At 36.3% G+C, this 15,584-nt stretch overlaps 1 protein-coding gene across 2 annotated transcripts in view; it reads left to right on the top strand.

Annotated features, from left to right (window-relative positions):
- KLHL4 (kelch like family member 4) overlaps window positions 1-15,118 on the top strand; it is a 67,711-nt gene extending 52,593 nt beyond the window's left edge. For both annotated transcript variants that reach the window (XM_042824969.1, XM_042824968.1), the window contains 8 exons: window positions 1,098-1,294; window positions 3,915-4,127; window positions 4,501-4,687; window positions 7,431-7,655; window positions 9,251-9,413; window positions 11,791-12,003; window positions 12,871-13,042; window positions 13,596-15,118. In XM_042824969.1, coding sequence (XP_042680903.1) covers window positions 1,098-1,294; window positions 3,915-4,127; window positions 4,501-4,687; window positions 7,431-7,655; window positions 9,251-9,413; window positions 11,791-12,003; window positions 12,871-13,042; window positions 13,596-13,655 — 1,430 coding nt within the window. In that variant the 3' untranslated portion in view covers window positions 13,656-15,118. The remainder of the gene's footprint in view (window positions 1-1,097; window positions 1,295-3,914; window positions 4,128-4,500; window positions 4,688-7,430; window positions 7,656-9,250; window positions 9,414-11,790; window positions 12,004-12,870; window positions 13,043-13,595) is intronic.
- The last annotated feature ends 466 nt before the right edge of the window (window positions 15,119-15,584 follow it).

Here is a 15,584-nt window from a genome sequence, read left to right as displayed (position 1 = left end):
TTTTGAGAATGGAATAGCACAATTTACATATCAAGACAGGGAGGCTGGAAGACATACTATAGGTATGTATCAATATTTGTATAGTACTCATACTTTAAAAAGGGGTTAGAATAACTATAGATTAAATTAAAACAAAGACTCCAATGTAATTAATATAATGGTATTATAATAAATGTCAAAAACAGAGGACTTCTTCGCTTGCTAGGTCAGGCACTTCATCAATCTTGACTGTTGTGTAAAGACACAAATCTCAAGAAAGATAAGCCATCTGCAATTCCAGATTGGAAACAGAAGTTTCTATACACAAAATAGACCCTTTATGTGCTTGTGGGTACAAGCAAGAAGATAAACACGGGCAGGAGGGAATGCTGCATAACATGCATAAGGCACTGAATAAACATAAATCACCCAAGGAAATAGATTAGACCGAATGCAAAGAAATGGTGGTGGGCTGCTTATTACCCACATGTATCTAAAAATCATCCCATCTAATTAAATTTCACCTCTTTCAGAATAGCATTTTAACGCTGGATATCAACTAGGGAATCAAAGTATCTACTAAGCACAAGAATGGATAATCTAATTAAATAAACACCTTCCAGTCTGTTTATGAACCTTAAAAAAATCTCACAATCACATAATCATTTCATAGATAAATGAGGAAATCAGGTTTCCTGCAAGCATTTACTGTTAGCATTTCCTAGCTATTGATACTGAAATTCTCGTGTGTAATACAAATTTATGATACATTTTTCAGGAACCCACACGTGAATCTTGGGAAAGGTTTTTGTCTAATCCCCTCTTTGTCTTTATTTCTTTTTTCAAGTAAAATCAGATCTGATAGTGTTAGAGTTTCAGTACAAATGTTCCAGTAATTTTATTCAAAATCCACCAAATCCTTTAAGTCTCTTAAGATGTGTTTAAAGACTCCTTCAGCATTAAAGGAAAATGAACCTGTGAATCACAGGCCACTTTTCAATTTATTTTTTTTTTTTGCAGGAACAGAAAAAGTAGGGAGTGGGAAGATTTCAAGTAAATAAAGTTACAAAGAAAATGACCGAAAACTTGTATTTTTTCCCTACATGCAAACTGCACAGGTATTCTAGAGTTAAAGGAAGACACTATAGAAAGTTTGCTAGCTGCAGCTTGTCTTCTCCAGCTATCCCAGGTCATTGAGGTATGCTGCAACTTTCTCATGAAGCAGCTCCATCCTTCCAACTGCCTGGGGATCCGCTCCTTTGGGGATGCTCAGGGCTGCACAGAGCTCCTGAAGGTGGCACACACATACACTATGGTAAGTTAAAGAATCTACCTGTTTTACAATTAGAATGTTAACATCAAGTGTGAATACTTTCCCAGAAAACATAGGGACTTTGGTGAAGCAGAGCAAGCTTTCTGAGCCTGATGCAGTGGCTGTGCTTTTCCTGCACTGGCAAAGTCCCTGACCTGGGGACATCTCTGCCTAGCTCAGACTCCAAAGAGAAATTTCAGGTCTGTGACTGTTACAGAAGCATTGGAAGGAGAGAAGAGTGTGCATGGAAAACCAAATATTCAGTAATGCTTCCTATTTCAGAATTTTGTTTTGTTTTGGAGAAGGAGACATTTACTGAACTGAAATTCGCATGATTGGCATGCATTTCTTAAAAAAAAAAAAAAAAAAAAGTAACAGGGCAATAACAGAGACAACGTCAAAAGGAAAAATAGTAATGGCCCATTCACATGTTGTTGATTCAACACCAAGAAAATTCCAAAGCTGATTTTAAGGTGAGGCACATACACAACAATATCCAAAATAAAGAATGTATGAGAAAAATTTGGAATGCTAAAAAGAAGCACATCTTTGACTGAAGCATAATCCTCCTCCGGCTGAAAGTGAGAAATGAATATTCAGTGTGGAAACAGAGAAGCAAGATAGCTGGCTGTGAAACCAAATCAAGGGATAAATATTCAGGGCATCAAGATGTGCTATAGCATCTTTAAACACAAAAAGAATAGCAACTGCTACAGCTAAATGGATATAAAAAGAACTCCTTGTTAGGAGACACATGGCAGCTTTATGCTTGAAATACTAGCACAGTATGTCAAAACCAGTTTAGAGGCTTCATAATGCTAAGAGCATTCCAGGAAGAGACTGCACACTTCCACATGATGAAGTAAATGAGAGTGGCAAGTGCAGATTGAGGGCACTGGTTGTGCTCCTTCCTGTCATACTAATGAACGGTTTGCTCAGCAGCTATCTAGATTTCTTTTATATTTTAAAGTTTGAAAAAGGACACTGAAGCTAGAAGGATCACTCAAGCCCTACATAACAGCATTGTCCTTGCTGCTCCATACTATTATATCCTCAGCTGAAAACAGGAAATTCCCCCCTCTGCTACCCCTTTTGTCTCACAAGTCCCAGCCACATGGGCCTCAACTGTAACTGTTTTAAATTCACAGACCAGATTTCTGAGCTGATTTTCAAAAGACATTGGAGAAAAGAGATTGTACCAATGCATGCACACAAACCGTTGTGGAAGAGGATAAATAAAACATTCTGTTTTGTGTCAGGCCAGCCTCAACCACTTGAAAATGTGTACCTCAGGGAAAAGACTATAAAGATGTACTGTAAATACAGAAATCATCCAAATGAACTAGTAACATTTAAACACTTACAGAAGATAAGCTATAAACACCACATCCATTCAACAAAAACAGACACAAAGGAAGCTTTTCCCTTCATCTACTTCAGCCATTGATGCAGAGTATTAAGTTTCCTGCCTAGTATCTTTACATGCAGATAGACATTGTTCTGATAAACATCTTGTACTATATTTGTACCTAAATGTGCACTGGCCTTCCTGTTCCTAATCTCTGAATGTCACAAAATATTAAAGCAGGATGTGCACAGCACAGAAAAGTTAACTTATCTTCTAATCACTAGTACTTCAATATTTATATACTCAGTAGAGTTCTCTTGTAAAGAGTGGCAGAAAGCTGAGACTACTGAAAATAAATAATACAAAGATCAGTAACTAAAATCTCTTCCTTTGTCCTATTTCTGATTTCTCATAGAATACATTTCTTCCAGGTACATAAATGGAAACTAATAGTCCAAATACAGGTACAATCCAACGTGCATTTTTCTCCATGTAACTTCAAAAAACAGCTAACAAAGTATTTCTCTGGAATTAGCATAAGCAAACATAAAATATCTCAATATCAATTCTAGTATTCTTGTACTGGCCTGTACAATGTAATACTTTTATGGAAAATAATTCTTTGAAAGGTTCAAACGATTTCATATTTGTGATCACGTCTGGAGTTGGTTGTTTTATCGTAACGCTAGATTATGGTATTAGACCACTTTCTCAAGATTTGCCCAGTTTGCATTTGCCCCTGAAGTACTGTCAGAAAAGTGAGTTTAATTTCCCTCCATTTTCTACTGCAGAGTAGAGACATACAGTCAGCACCAGACACGGCAAAGAACTGCAAATTGGAAGAGTTTAAAGCTTGGAAGTCCACTTTTAATGCAAATTATACACTTAATTTGAATACCCACCTACCATTCATAACATACACCATATATCTTCAAATTGTGTCTCTATTAAGATGCAGTGTTAAGACCACACTGATGGTGAAAACTGCCAGTAGCAAATCCATACCAACAGGAATCCTGCCAACTGCAGCCATAAGCATGGTAGTGGTGAAGTTGATCATTGGTCCTCAGCTCTATGAGAGCAAAGCTTCAAAGAGACACCAGTCTCCCTCAAATGGTAGAAGGGGGTTCCTTGACTTATAGAGTATCTATTATATTTCCCTACATCCTAGAACAAAACAGAACTACAGTATATGCAAAGACTATATTACCTAAGAAAAGGTTAATTCAAGGTGTGAAAATCATGAGTGCATTGAAATCTATTCTTTCCTTTTAGGAACATTTCACAGAAGTTATTAAAAACCAGGAATTTCTTTTACTCCCTGCTAATGAGATTGCAAAACTCCTGTCTAGCGATGACATCAATGTTCCAGATGAGGAGGTTATATTCCAGGCATTAATGATGTGGGTGAGACATGATTTGCAAAACCGGCAACAAGATCTGGGGATGCTTCTATCTTATATCAGACTGCCTCTACTTCCCCCTCAGGTATGGAAATGAAGGGCTAACAGGGGCCTTAACCGTAAACTGAAAACAAAACAACACCTGTAGAGAAGTACTGCTTGCTGCTTCTGATTTGTTGTTTCCTGATGTGGAAGTTTTTGTGGTTTTTTTTGTTAACTCCATAATAGGTATGATTATTATTTGTAATAGTAAGAATGTAAGATAGAAAAAAAAAAAGTAAATCCAATGATTGTGCTTACAATTATCTTTATAAACATTATCAGTCTCGTGGTATCTCAAAAGTACATTTCTTTCCCAGATAGCACTTTCTTTGTAGCTACATAGACTTTACTTACTGAAGTGCATCCAACTTTTAATGATGTAGATACACATAAGATCATCACTTTTCATTTCTTAGTTGCTAGCCGATCTAGAAAATAGTCCAATGTTTGCAGACGACCTAGAATGCCAGAAACTTCTCATGGAGGCTATGAAGTACCATCTCCTACCAGAAAGACGGTCTATGATGCAGAGCCCTCGAACAAAGCCTAGGAAGTCTACAGTGGGTGCACTTTATGCTGTAGGAGGTATGGATGCCACTAAAGGTAAGCTGAAATATTTATTTGTACTGAGTAATTGTATTACAGACACGCAGAGAATACATGACAGTTATTGAAAAGTTTGTTAGACAAACAGCAATTTAAAGATGGAAAAGGAGGGAAAAATTGCAGAAGTCAATCCCATATGTTAGATATTCTTCCTTCTTGCAAGCACCCTGTTTCTAAATAATATACATACAGCCGTAAGTTCAGACAAGATTCAAATAGTGATCTTAACATCCAAAATTTTGCAAGAATTTGTGCAAAATTTGATTTTACAAACCAGAAAAAAATTAACATTCAAAATATTTCAAGAAATATTTAACGTTATTTTAGAACCCTGCTGTTTTTTCAGGATCACATATAGAATTTTCTTCAGTTTTGTAGCTGAAAGCTAAATGCTATAGATATATTCCAGTTTTTATGATTTGATTTTCACAACTGCAACCGTTTTACAGCTTTACAAATTACACTATTCCATTTAGTAGGAAGTATATTAAACTACTTTCTACAGGACTCTTCTGCTCAGTGCCAAAAGAACTGTTATTAGTTTAAAGTCTAGTGACTTGCTGATCGGCATTACCTTTAGCTGTGCAAATTCACCATTAACAGAATCACAGAGCAGTTAATCCATTTCATGGTTTGGAAAAAGTTGCTGATGACTAACATTTCCTATGCAGTGCTACCTTACTACCCTCTGCAATCAAATCCAATGCAAACTGTGTGTTCATTGTGATTGTAACACGAAACATTCGTTCTCGGGACAATTTAGAAAAAGGAAGTGAAGCAATAACGACTAGTGAAATTTAATTAGCAATACTTGTTATTTATGAATGACATAAAATAACCAAGAACTCAAAATTACCCTTGAACTATTAAAAATTGGAATAAAATTTTATAATAGGTTTTTTTCAGTAAAGATTATACAAGGAATGGGCTATTTCAGTCAACATCTTCATATCCTGTTGGTGCCTTTTCTACTTATTACCTTGGAGTAAAGCCAGCTCTTTGAACTTTTGCCTTTTGATGGTTAGAAGAACAGCACTTCCTCTCCTCCCTGCTGTTCTCTATATCTCTGACTCATACCTTCAGCCTGAGCTGGACTGTAAGATAAAGGAAACAGAACCTAAGAGACTGTGAGACACTGGAAGAACATCTCTGAGAAGGGGAAAACTGAACCTCTGGCTAGAATGTGCTTTCTGTGATAAAGAAAACAAGAACTCAGAGAGTGCCAGGTTTGGCTTTGTGCTTATCTCAGGTGGTATATGAAGTCAAATCTCAACTTCAAATGATCAAGAGAAGATCAAAGAGCCACTTTCAGACTAGTATTTAAAAAAAAATGTAAATGTGCCTAAACTTGTGAAGCCTACTTTCAAGCCTCAGTAAAAATTACAGCTACAGGGTATGAACACACTGTACACCTTAATACATTTTTCCTTTTTTTTTTTTTTTTTTTTTTTTTTAAGAATGTGAGATACTTCTTTTTGAAGCTGAGAACTTTGGGGCACTCACATATTAGCATAAAATAAATGAGACAGAATCAAAGCAAAGAAGAGCAAGCAAAGTTTGCTCTGAGAGTTGCTCAGAATTAAATTTCTTTTATAGCAGATGGATCAGGTAGCTTCTTCCCTGATCTGTGTATCTGGAAAGGCACACAGAAGGCAACAAATGTATCACATAAGCTCTTGTTTCACTATATTTGTTGAGTATAGCAGCTGAACTTCAGCAGGTTTTACTGAAGAAAACATCTCTAAAGCAAACTATCTTTTCTGCATTAGTGCATGCTTGTTTTGCAGTCACAAACCATTTATCCATGAACTGCCTATTGTTATCCTCAACATACAAGTTCTCTCATTACAAATCTCAGTCAAGGAGCAGACAGGAAATCAGCTCTGTTTTTCTCATCTGGTTGCCTTCAGTTGAGCTGAAGTTGAGCTCCAGAGCGTGCTGCTTGTGCAACTGGCAACTGCCTCTTCCTGCCTCAGCACTGCTCAGCCGTTTTCCCTTTGTGCTAAATCAGCTCTCATGGGGGCAATTACAGCAGCTGAGTGTGACTGACAGGAGCCAGCAGATGGAAAAGAGTCAGTTTTGAATGGCAGGGAATTAGGGCCTTATGAATAGTTTCAGTAAAACCATGACCAGAAGTTCAGTGACCTGAAAAAACCGAAAAGGCAACTTACAGGTTACAGCAAACAATCAGTTACTGCAAGGCTGCACAGGTGAACCTCACAGAAGCTGCCCGTGGAAGGCAGACGTGCACTCAGACTTCAGCCTTCTGCCTGCCTCCACTGCACCAAGGAAACCAATGCAGACAGATTTATAGATGCACTTTTAGTTTTAGGGGGCAGTACTAATTTAGGCAAAAACATGGTTAACAAGTATATAGTTGTGAGGTATCATGCTCACAAAGAATTAAGAACAAATAAACCAACTACCCTAATACTATTTAACTGAGTGACAGATTTAACTTATCTACAATTGTTCAGTACTAAAAAAAAGCTGTAATTCTGCACCTTCCTATCAATGTTTTATTCCTATCTATTTGATAATTATATATGCATGCAATTAATACAGCTGTCCCACTGTTTACTCTTGTAACTGAAGCTCTCAGAAAGATGTAGCAAAGGTCAAAGTACAGAATTTCAGTCTCTTAAAATTTAATAATGTACAAAATGGACCAACTCCTGACTGCTGCACAGCGAGCAGTTCAAGGCTGTCTCATATTGCATCATATTATGGTTTCTAATAGGCACCACTACAATTGAAAAGTATGACCTTAGGACTAATAGCTGGTTACAAATTGGTACCATGAACGGCAGACGATTACAGTTTGGAGTTGCAGTAATTGACAACAAACTCTACATTGTGGGAGGAAGAGATGGTCTGAAAACCTCCAACATTGTTGAATGTTTCAACCCTATCACCAAAGTCTGGACTATAATGCCTCCTATGTCAACGCACAGACACGGCCTAGGTAAGAGATGCTGCATTTGAAAATACTTTGGATCACAAACAGATTCATTCTGACTGACAATTTTTTTAAGCCTTTACTAAAATGCAGCAATATTTGCAGAAGATATTTTTCAAAGACAAATTTGCCCATTGCCATAATTTTATGAAAGTGATATCTATTAGTATTTGCCTAAATTATAGTGGTCTTCCAGGGTTAATTTTGCTTTTATAAAACTCCAGAATACAAGCAGTAGGGAGAATAATCAACTTTTCATCCAATACAGCCGCCAAGGTGTATGTTTCCAATACAGAAACAACATGATTTTCAGCTTTTGAAAATAATGACTTAAGCTCATTGCTACCAAACACCTCTGAAAATCAGATCAGAGAGTTACCAGTGTTGAAGAAAACATTGCTGTTACAAAATTAGTACAACTTCACTAATTTCAATGTTGAAATTACAAGTTCCATAGTGCACAGCTACAGTCTGACACCTATGGCCTTTACTGCCCAGTAATCCTAGTATTCACAGTGAGTTAATAAAAAATCTAGAATACTCTTCTGCAACAATAAAAAATAAGTTTAACATTGAGACTGCGGGAGGGAATATGGCTTCTGAAAAACAAATAATAGTAAGAAGTAAAGGACAAGAAGGCAACACAGAATGAAGTCGCTATGCTATGGTTCTAGCCAACAAATAAGTTGCAGTAGTGAAGTCTTGAGTGCCCAGAGTCAGGCTTCTGTCTGTGTATCAGCCCAATTTGCAAAGCTGCCTTACGCTTACAGGTCCCATTAGTTTCAATGTGATTTTGTGGAAAGTACATTTGGAAAAAAAAAAATTAGGCCATGTATATTTAGACCTGAAAAGATGGATTTAGAAAACTTTTAAGCAGCCAAATTCCAACATCTTGCCTTACCTAAAAGGGAGCAAAGATCAGTGACAGGCGCAGCTTCCCAAAGGGGAGAGGCACCTCTTGCTGAGGATGGTAAATAACACAGGATGTGTTCACAGAGAGCTTTGAACAGACAGCCAAGTTCACTCTCCTGTGCCTCAAGGACAGCACATACAAGCCAGCTCTTATTTCCACTCACCAGGCACCAGAACAGTACAGTACAGGCAGTGAGGCCAGCCAGCTGCCATCCAGTTTGGCTTCATGCTGGTGGGACTACAGAGCTTCAGCTGGCTCAGAAGAAGGGACAGGTAGTTGGCTGCTCTGGGCAATTTTTTCATTGGCTCAAGGTTTTTGTTTTCTTTTTGCTTTGTTTTGTTTTGAAAGAAGAGCATTGTTTCTCATGTAGGGGGTGCAGATTTGATTCAGAACAAGGTCAACAGAACTGGGAGAAAAATTCCAAGAGAACATCAAAACTAAAGCAGCTTTCTTCTGATCTTTAGGCAAAAGATAATGCTTATTTTGAAAGATACTGTTGTACAAAATATTTTGTTTATCTTTGTTTATTCTTCTTAATGACAAGCCAGCTTTTAGTTAGCTTAATACCAGCTGAAATTGCTTATCTGTATACAAGCAATTAAAGCGAGAAGTTAATACTTTATAAGTCACCGAAATTATTAGATACAGTAATCTGTCCCTAATCTGTCCCTGTCCCCTATTCTTCAAGGAGTAGCAATGCTGGAAGGACCAATGTATGCTGTTGGTGGCCATGATGGCTGGAGTTACCTGAACACTGTAGAAAGATGGGACCCTCAAGCCCGGCAATGGAATTATGTTGCTAGCATGTCCACCCCCCGAAGCACTGTAGGGGTTGCAGCATTAAATAGCAAGTATGTCAGCAGGAAAAACTCTCTGCTTTTTCATTTACTTCCTTCCATTGAAATGCAGTTTCTTATATTTTCAATCTTACATAAATAAATATATATATATATAATATATAAAAATATATATAATAAATCACCACAAGAAAACAAAGAGAAAATGTAATGCACAAAAATAAGAAAGAAAAGCTTTTCCTCTATTATGTAGTAAACTGTTTTCTAAATAGCAGACATGTTTTAAACACTTTTCAAGTTAAGGCAATTTGAAAATCAAAATTTTACCTGGACTACTGATCAAATACCTTAAAAAAAATCCAAATTTATGTTTGCATTTTGAAATCAGTGTATCTAACGAGCACCATTTGAAATAACTTCCCCCTCTTCAGCAAAGAAACAGGAAAGCCTAGTAGAATAGGAAAACCTGGTAGAAAACATCAGGTTACACTGAGAAGTGTAGCTTGAGCGAATACTCCCTTTTATTTCAATCTGAGGTAGACAGCCTCTTAGTGCAGAGTTTGTCGGGGCCCAGAAAAGCTGCATGCAGAAATTTGTTTTTATCCTGAAACCTTATCAATGGCTTTCCTGCTCACTTCTTAAACTCCAGTGATTTATGAAAGAGAAGGATATAGAGTAAAAATGAAGATGTCAGATATTTGCAAACATAAATCTTCTTCATATACAACAACCAAGCCTCTGCAATAGAACATGACAAGATTTTAAACATTTATTAAAAAATCTGAGAGCAGTACAACTGTCTGTCCAAGTCCCTGTGCTATCCCAAAGGAAATGCTCTCAGCATAAGCTAGAAATTCCTGTGGGTGCCTTTCACAGGGATGTGCAGGAAACAACTTTGTCAGAGAGGAAATCCAGCCCAATCCCGACTCTGTTCTCAATCACTCTCGATATACCCTGTCTCCTGCCTGGCTTAAATCACGTCTGTTAGCTCAGTGATGTAATCACTGGCATAGCAGAGGAAGCCAAACTCAAACGTCCATCATTCAGTGCTACTGCTGCAGTCCAGCCGAGCAAAATGCTTCTCCTCTTTCTGTTTCCCTAAGGCATGCTGTATTTTCTTCTATTTAATCCTACCAGAAAACACATACTTCCAGTGGGGCAACACTTCTGAACAATAAAAGGTCTACTGAAAACATCAGTCAATAAAGGAATATGTGATTTCTCCTCAGGGAATGAGACGAGATTTTTAAAGATCTTTAGATGATTCCGGGTATGCTAGGGAAAAAGAACAATCTGCTTGCAAAGTCAGAGATTTCCTCTCTCTGTGAAAGCTGTGTAAACAAGTAGACTGTATCTAAGAGTAAGGTATGAAAAGAAAAAAAATCCCATTCTCAAGTCTTTTTATGGGCCAAGCAAAAAACTGCACAACAGGACTCAAGCCTGTGTTCGACTCACAAACATTAGAAGATAGAACTAAAATTTTTGTATTGCTCTAGAAGTCAAGATTGTTCTTTTGAAATCCTACATCAGAGCAGTGTAAAACTTATCCCAGTCACTGGAGAAAGACAAGCACATCTTAAGCAAAATTCAGCTAACTGGATTTGGGTGACTCGCTCTGGACAAGCTGAGGTGCTCGCTAGGTCTCTAATTAATTGCACTAAAAAACCCTTCATTTCATAGCAGTAAGTAATGGCCAGAGTGGGAAAAGGATCTGAACAGCCTGGCACAGTTGACATCCACTATGTATACTACCACAGTCTAGCAGCACCAAAGCTAGCTAGAAATACAAAAGAGATTCAGACTTCATAAAATTGATTGACAAAGAGACACAAACTGCTTCTTAATGAGGATTTCCACTGTTCCCCTTTATAAGTTGTCATATTTTGTTTCAACAAGAGCTAGTTTGAATCTCCAGTAGTTTGCTAAGTGCCTTTAATGCAGAAAAGATGAGAAGACCTATCAGTAAGGTAAATTCTGTCCTAAAGATTTTCTTAAATACAAACACTGAGGAAAATATACTTAATAAACATTTGTCATAAGTTTTTGAAACATAATGATAGCATTGAAGTTTTCATTACGTATTAATGGTATAGGAAAATTGCTTAATGTCAAATATTTCATAAGACTGACAAAGAAAATACTCCAACTGTGTTACAAACATTAGTAGTGCTTCTCATAAATTTCACCTATTGCTTAACATTTAGAGATGATACAGACTTTTAATTTTCTTACGTGACTGCTTGAAGCTACATTATAAAATGAAGAAAATACAGCATGAAAAACCCATTGTGCAGAGAAAGTTCCAGAGCAAAGTGGCCAGAGAGCAAATATAAGGCATACTGGGAATTTTAAAATGGTCTGAATAAAGTTAATATAATATTCTTATTAAAAGGACTGAAATTGTTTGTCTTCCTGTGGGTAATTATCCCAGACTGTATGCAGTTGGTGGACGAGATGGGAGCTCCTGCTTAAAATCAATGGAATGTTTTGATCCACATACAAACAAGTGGAGCCTATGTGCTTCAATGTCCAAGAGAAGAGGCGGTGTAGGTGTTGCAACATACAATGGGTTTTTATATGCTGTGGGAGGTCACGATGCACCTGCTTCCAACCACTGCTCTCGACTTTCCGACTGTGTAGAAAGGTAAGGACATTTTTCTTTTCTAAACACTTCAGAAAATATAAAAATGCAGCAAGGGAAATCTCTTCAGAATTGGAACATTACCTTTGTATAACATATTATGCTTTGTAGAATAATATTTTTGAGCATAAGAACTGATTTGCAATGATTTTGTGCTAACAAAACAGCTGCCACGTGAAAATTTCAACTTGTTCTCACGTCTACTGGAACTGACCGAGGTTAAGACAACTCAACAATACGATGAACTTAACATGGGGATTTGTATTTCTCAGGTGCCAAAATTCAGCTTTGGGCTACATCTCTCATTTACTATAGGAACAAAACTTAAAAAGTTTTAAGTTAAAAAAATCAGGAAAAAAACTTTTCAATTGTCTCTTCCTCCAACAGTTTGGCTCATGTTGACCAACGTGATAAAAACTATATGAGATACAAACTTTGCTTAAGATCATGAGTTACATAATTAACTTTGTGAGATTATTTTGTGGTGAAACGTTTCTGGAAATGTCACTGAGAAGAAACAGAAAACATAAATCTTTATGGTGGAAGAAAAAAATGCTCTGAAACGAACTTTTCTGACTCAATTGCTGCCATGGTATCATTCCCTCAGGCTTCACCTATGTTCAAAACACACTGATTGTTAATCTGATAGAAATGTATACTTTATCACACAAAGTGAAAATAAGGGCTTGAAGATCCCTCTAGTGGCTAAATAAAGAATTCAATCTTATTCCTCATGATTCTTTACGGTAGTTCATAACATAAGCTAAACTCCAGTATAGGGGAAAAGAAGTAAGCATCAGCTTTTAAAATCTGGAATATCAATGTAATTTTACAACGTATTTTTCTAATTTTGATCATAAAACATTTCAGGTATGACCCTAAAACAGACACTTGGACAACAGTGGCTCCGTTGAGCGTACCCCGGGATGCTGTTGGAATTTGCCCTCTGGGGGACAGACTTTATGCTGTTGGTGGCTATGATGGCCACACATACCTGGATACTGTGGAGTCTTACGATGCTCAAAATAACGAGTGGACAGAGGTAATTAAAAATAGCAAGACCTATCTGAATAGGAAAAGCGAAAACGATTACATTGCAAAAGGGTTTTGTGAAAAATGATATATGTTAAGATGAAATAATGCTAATTAAAAGTATTTATTTAACTGGGAGTGCTTCTTTACCAAACATCATTAGAGCTGCAATGCCCTTGTTGGCAATGCCCTCTACTGGAGGGCACTTTCAACTTTTCACATTAAACACCATCAACATTGAGACCATAAGAAAGCATTAAAACTGTCAAGATTCTTTTTTAGCTACACAGTCCATGGTTTTGGATAAAAGGATATGCAAGTTTTTTACAATAACTAAAAGCAACACCCCCAACCTACTCCCCAATAGTCCTCAGCAGCTGCAAAACACTTTAAAAAAAACCTCAGACTGTTTTCACAGCTCTAATTAAATCTGTTTTTCGAGTGGTACATTAGTGTGAATAAACATATTGCTTTCCTTTTAATCTATAAGTAACTTATCTAGCCTGTCCATAAAAGTCTACTAAAAGTGCTTTGTCCTTTTTCACTTTCTTTTTGTTTTTAAGGAAGTTCCTGTCAATATTGGAAGGGCTGGAGCGTGTGTTGTTGTTGTGAAGTTGCCATGATGTCCATACACACTGTGAAACCAATCCGTGAGTGGGGTTTCATGAAAACTGAGCTAGAGAAGAAACATTTCTAGAAGGCAGGACAGCCCATAAACATCGTAACAGTCCTTCATCATAGAGAATAATTATATTGGGGCCATAACGTTATTAGAGCACAAGACTGGAGTCTTCCTGCACTGCAAAATCCAGATAATTTTGAAAAAGTGAATTATTTTTTAATGCCTAATGCATAAAAATCAGATGATATGTTTAAGTGGTTCAGGTTTGTTACAGAAATTTATCTGTTATTTATAAAATGCAGTAGTAAGGTGATGAATGGATGTATAAGAGTTCATAAACCTTTTTCTTTTTTATGTTAGTGGTAATGCTAATGTTTATAAAAAGAGATTTTGTATTTTAAGTAAACAAAAATGAATAAAAGAGAAATACCTTCAAAACAAAACTGTACAGAAGGAAATCAAATGGACATCAAATGTATTTGGCAACAGAATATTCTCCGTAGAAGAAACTTCATTTCTAGATTCAGAAGTTAGATCACTAAATTAACTTCAAAATAATCATGTAATAAATCAAAGAGAAGCACAGAATGTCTTTGCTATTCCACAGTAAGGAGAAAAAATATCCATTTTTAGCAGTATTTTCAACCGGATTGTACAAGAACTAGTAGGGCTAAAATATCTTTGTTTTCTTATGTACGTGCCAACTGGAAAATCTCATTTGCCAAAACAATACTAATATAATTTCCAATCACTTTCACAGTGCATCTGTATGTGATATTTTAATTCCAACCAGTGTGTCAGGTTATTGGTGGATTTGTCTTTGCCCACTAACCATCTGTTAGCATTATGTTAAACTTACTTGGCTATTCATGGACTAATCACCATGCACTAAATTAAAAAATATATATATATATATCATATAATTGCATTCACTGAATATAACTTACAAAATGAAGTTTTTATATCATATTGATATGATGATCCTTGATCTCAGCTGAAGATTACCAGCTTTGTCATGTACAGTAGAAAATCACATGCACTGTGCAACGGTCTATACCACTAATACAAGCATGTTCATGTTTTGAGATGATTAATGAATATTTACATGCATGAGGTTTTCTTTTTGTGTGCCAATTTTTAATGAAGTTTTCATTTTCTTTCAGTAGTTTCATTCTTGATAATTTCAAATGCTGTAAGTGTATTTTAAAGGAAGAATGTATGTAAGATATTCTATGTCGTAAAGCACACTATTTGGGCAGTATCTACTTCAGTGTTATATCGTTGTTTTGTCAGTATTAGAAAATTCAGAACAGACATGAAATCTCCCTGAAGACACAACTATGTGACTAACTTTCCTGACAGAATGTCTTTTCAGAAATCAGCAATATGGTATTTTAACAAATATATAGTATTTATCATATTGAACCCTTCTAAAAAGAAAATCTTGTAAGCATATTTATAAAAAGACAGAAACATTTTTAACTTTAAATATTAATTAAAATTATGTTTATATGAAGCATGCTACAAAAAAAATAAACTTAACTTTCTCTGCTAAGAAAATTTAATGATGTTTTAACAACTTTGCCTTTTTATTGTACTGCTCAAGAATAGAAAACAGAAGTACCATTTTTCATGGTCCAAAAGAACATAATTCTGCTTAATTCTCCTCACTGCCTCTGCTCCACAGAAATTACAATTTACCTTCAATTTCACAAGATTTAACTGCTAGAAGTTTGGGGGCTTTTGTTGTTTATTGCTGTTGTTTTGGTTATTTTTCTCCTTTCTTTCTCCAAGTCAAAACTAGCCACCACTACCACAGGCAGCTTGTGAAGTTGTTTGACTACTTGGATTTTGTAACTAATGATTGCACATAGACTTGTGCACAACAGGTGAATGTAGAACAGCCAATTTTATGAGAAATGATGACAAG

This window comes from Centrocercus urophasianus, unplaced genomic scaffold (assembly GCF_019232065.1).
Source record: "Centrocercus urophasianus isolate 14NV4802_14NV808 unplaced genomic scaffold, USGS_Curo_1.0 seq_24, whole genome shotgun sequence".
In the NCBI taxonomy this organism is placed as follows: domain Eukaryota; kingdom Metazoa; phylum Chordata; class Aves; order Galliformes; family Phasianidae; genus Centrocercus; species Centrocercus urophasianus.
Note: the sequence above shows the minus strand (reverse complement) of the source record. Positions and strands in the feature narration are given on the sequence as shown.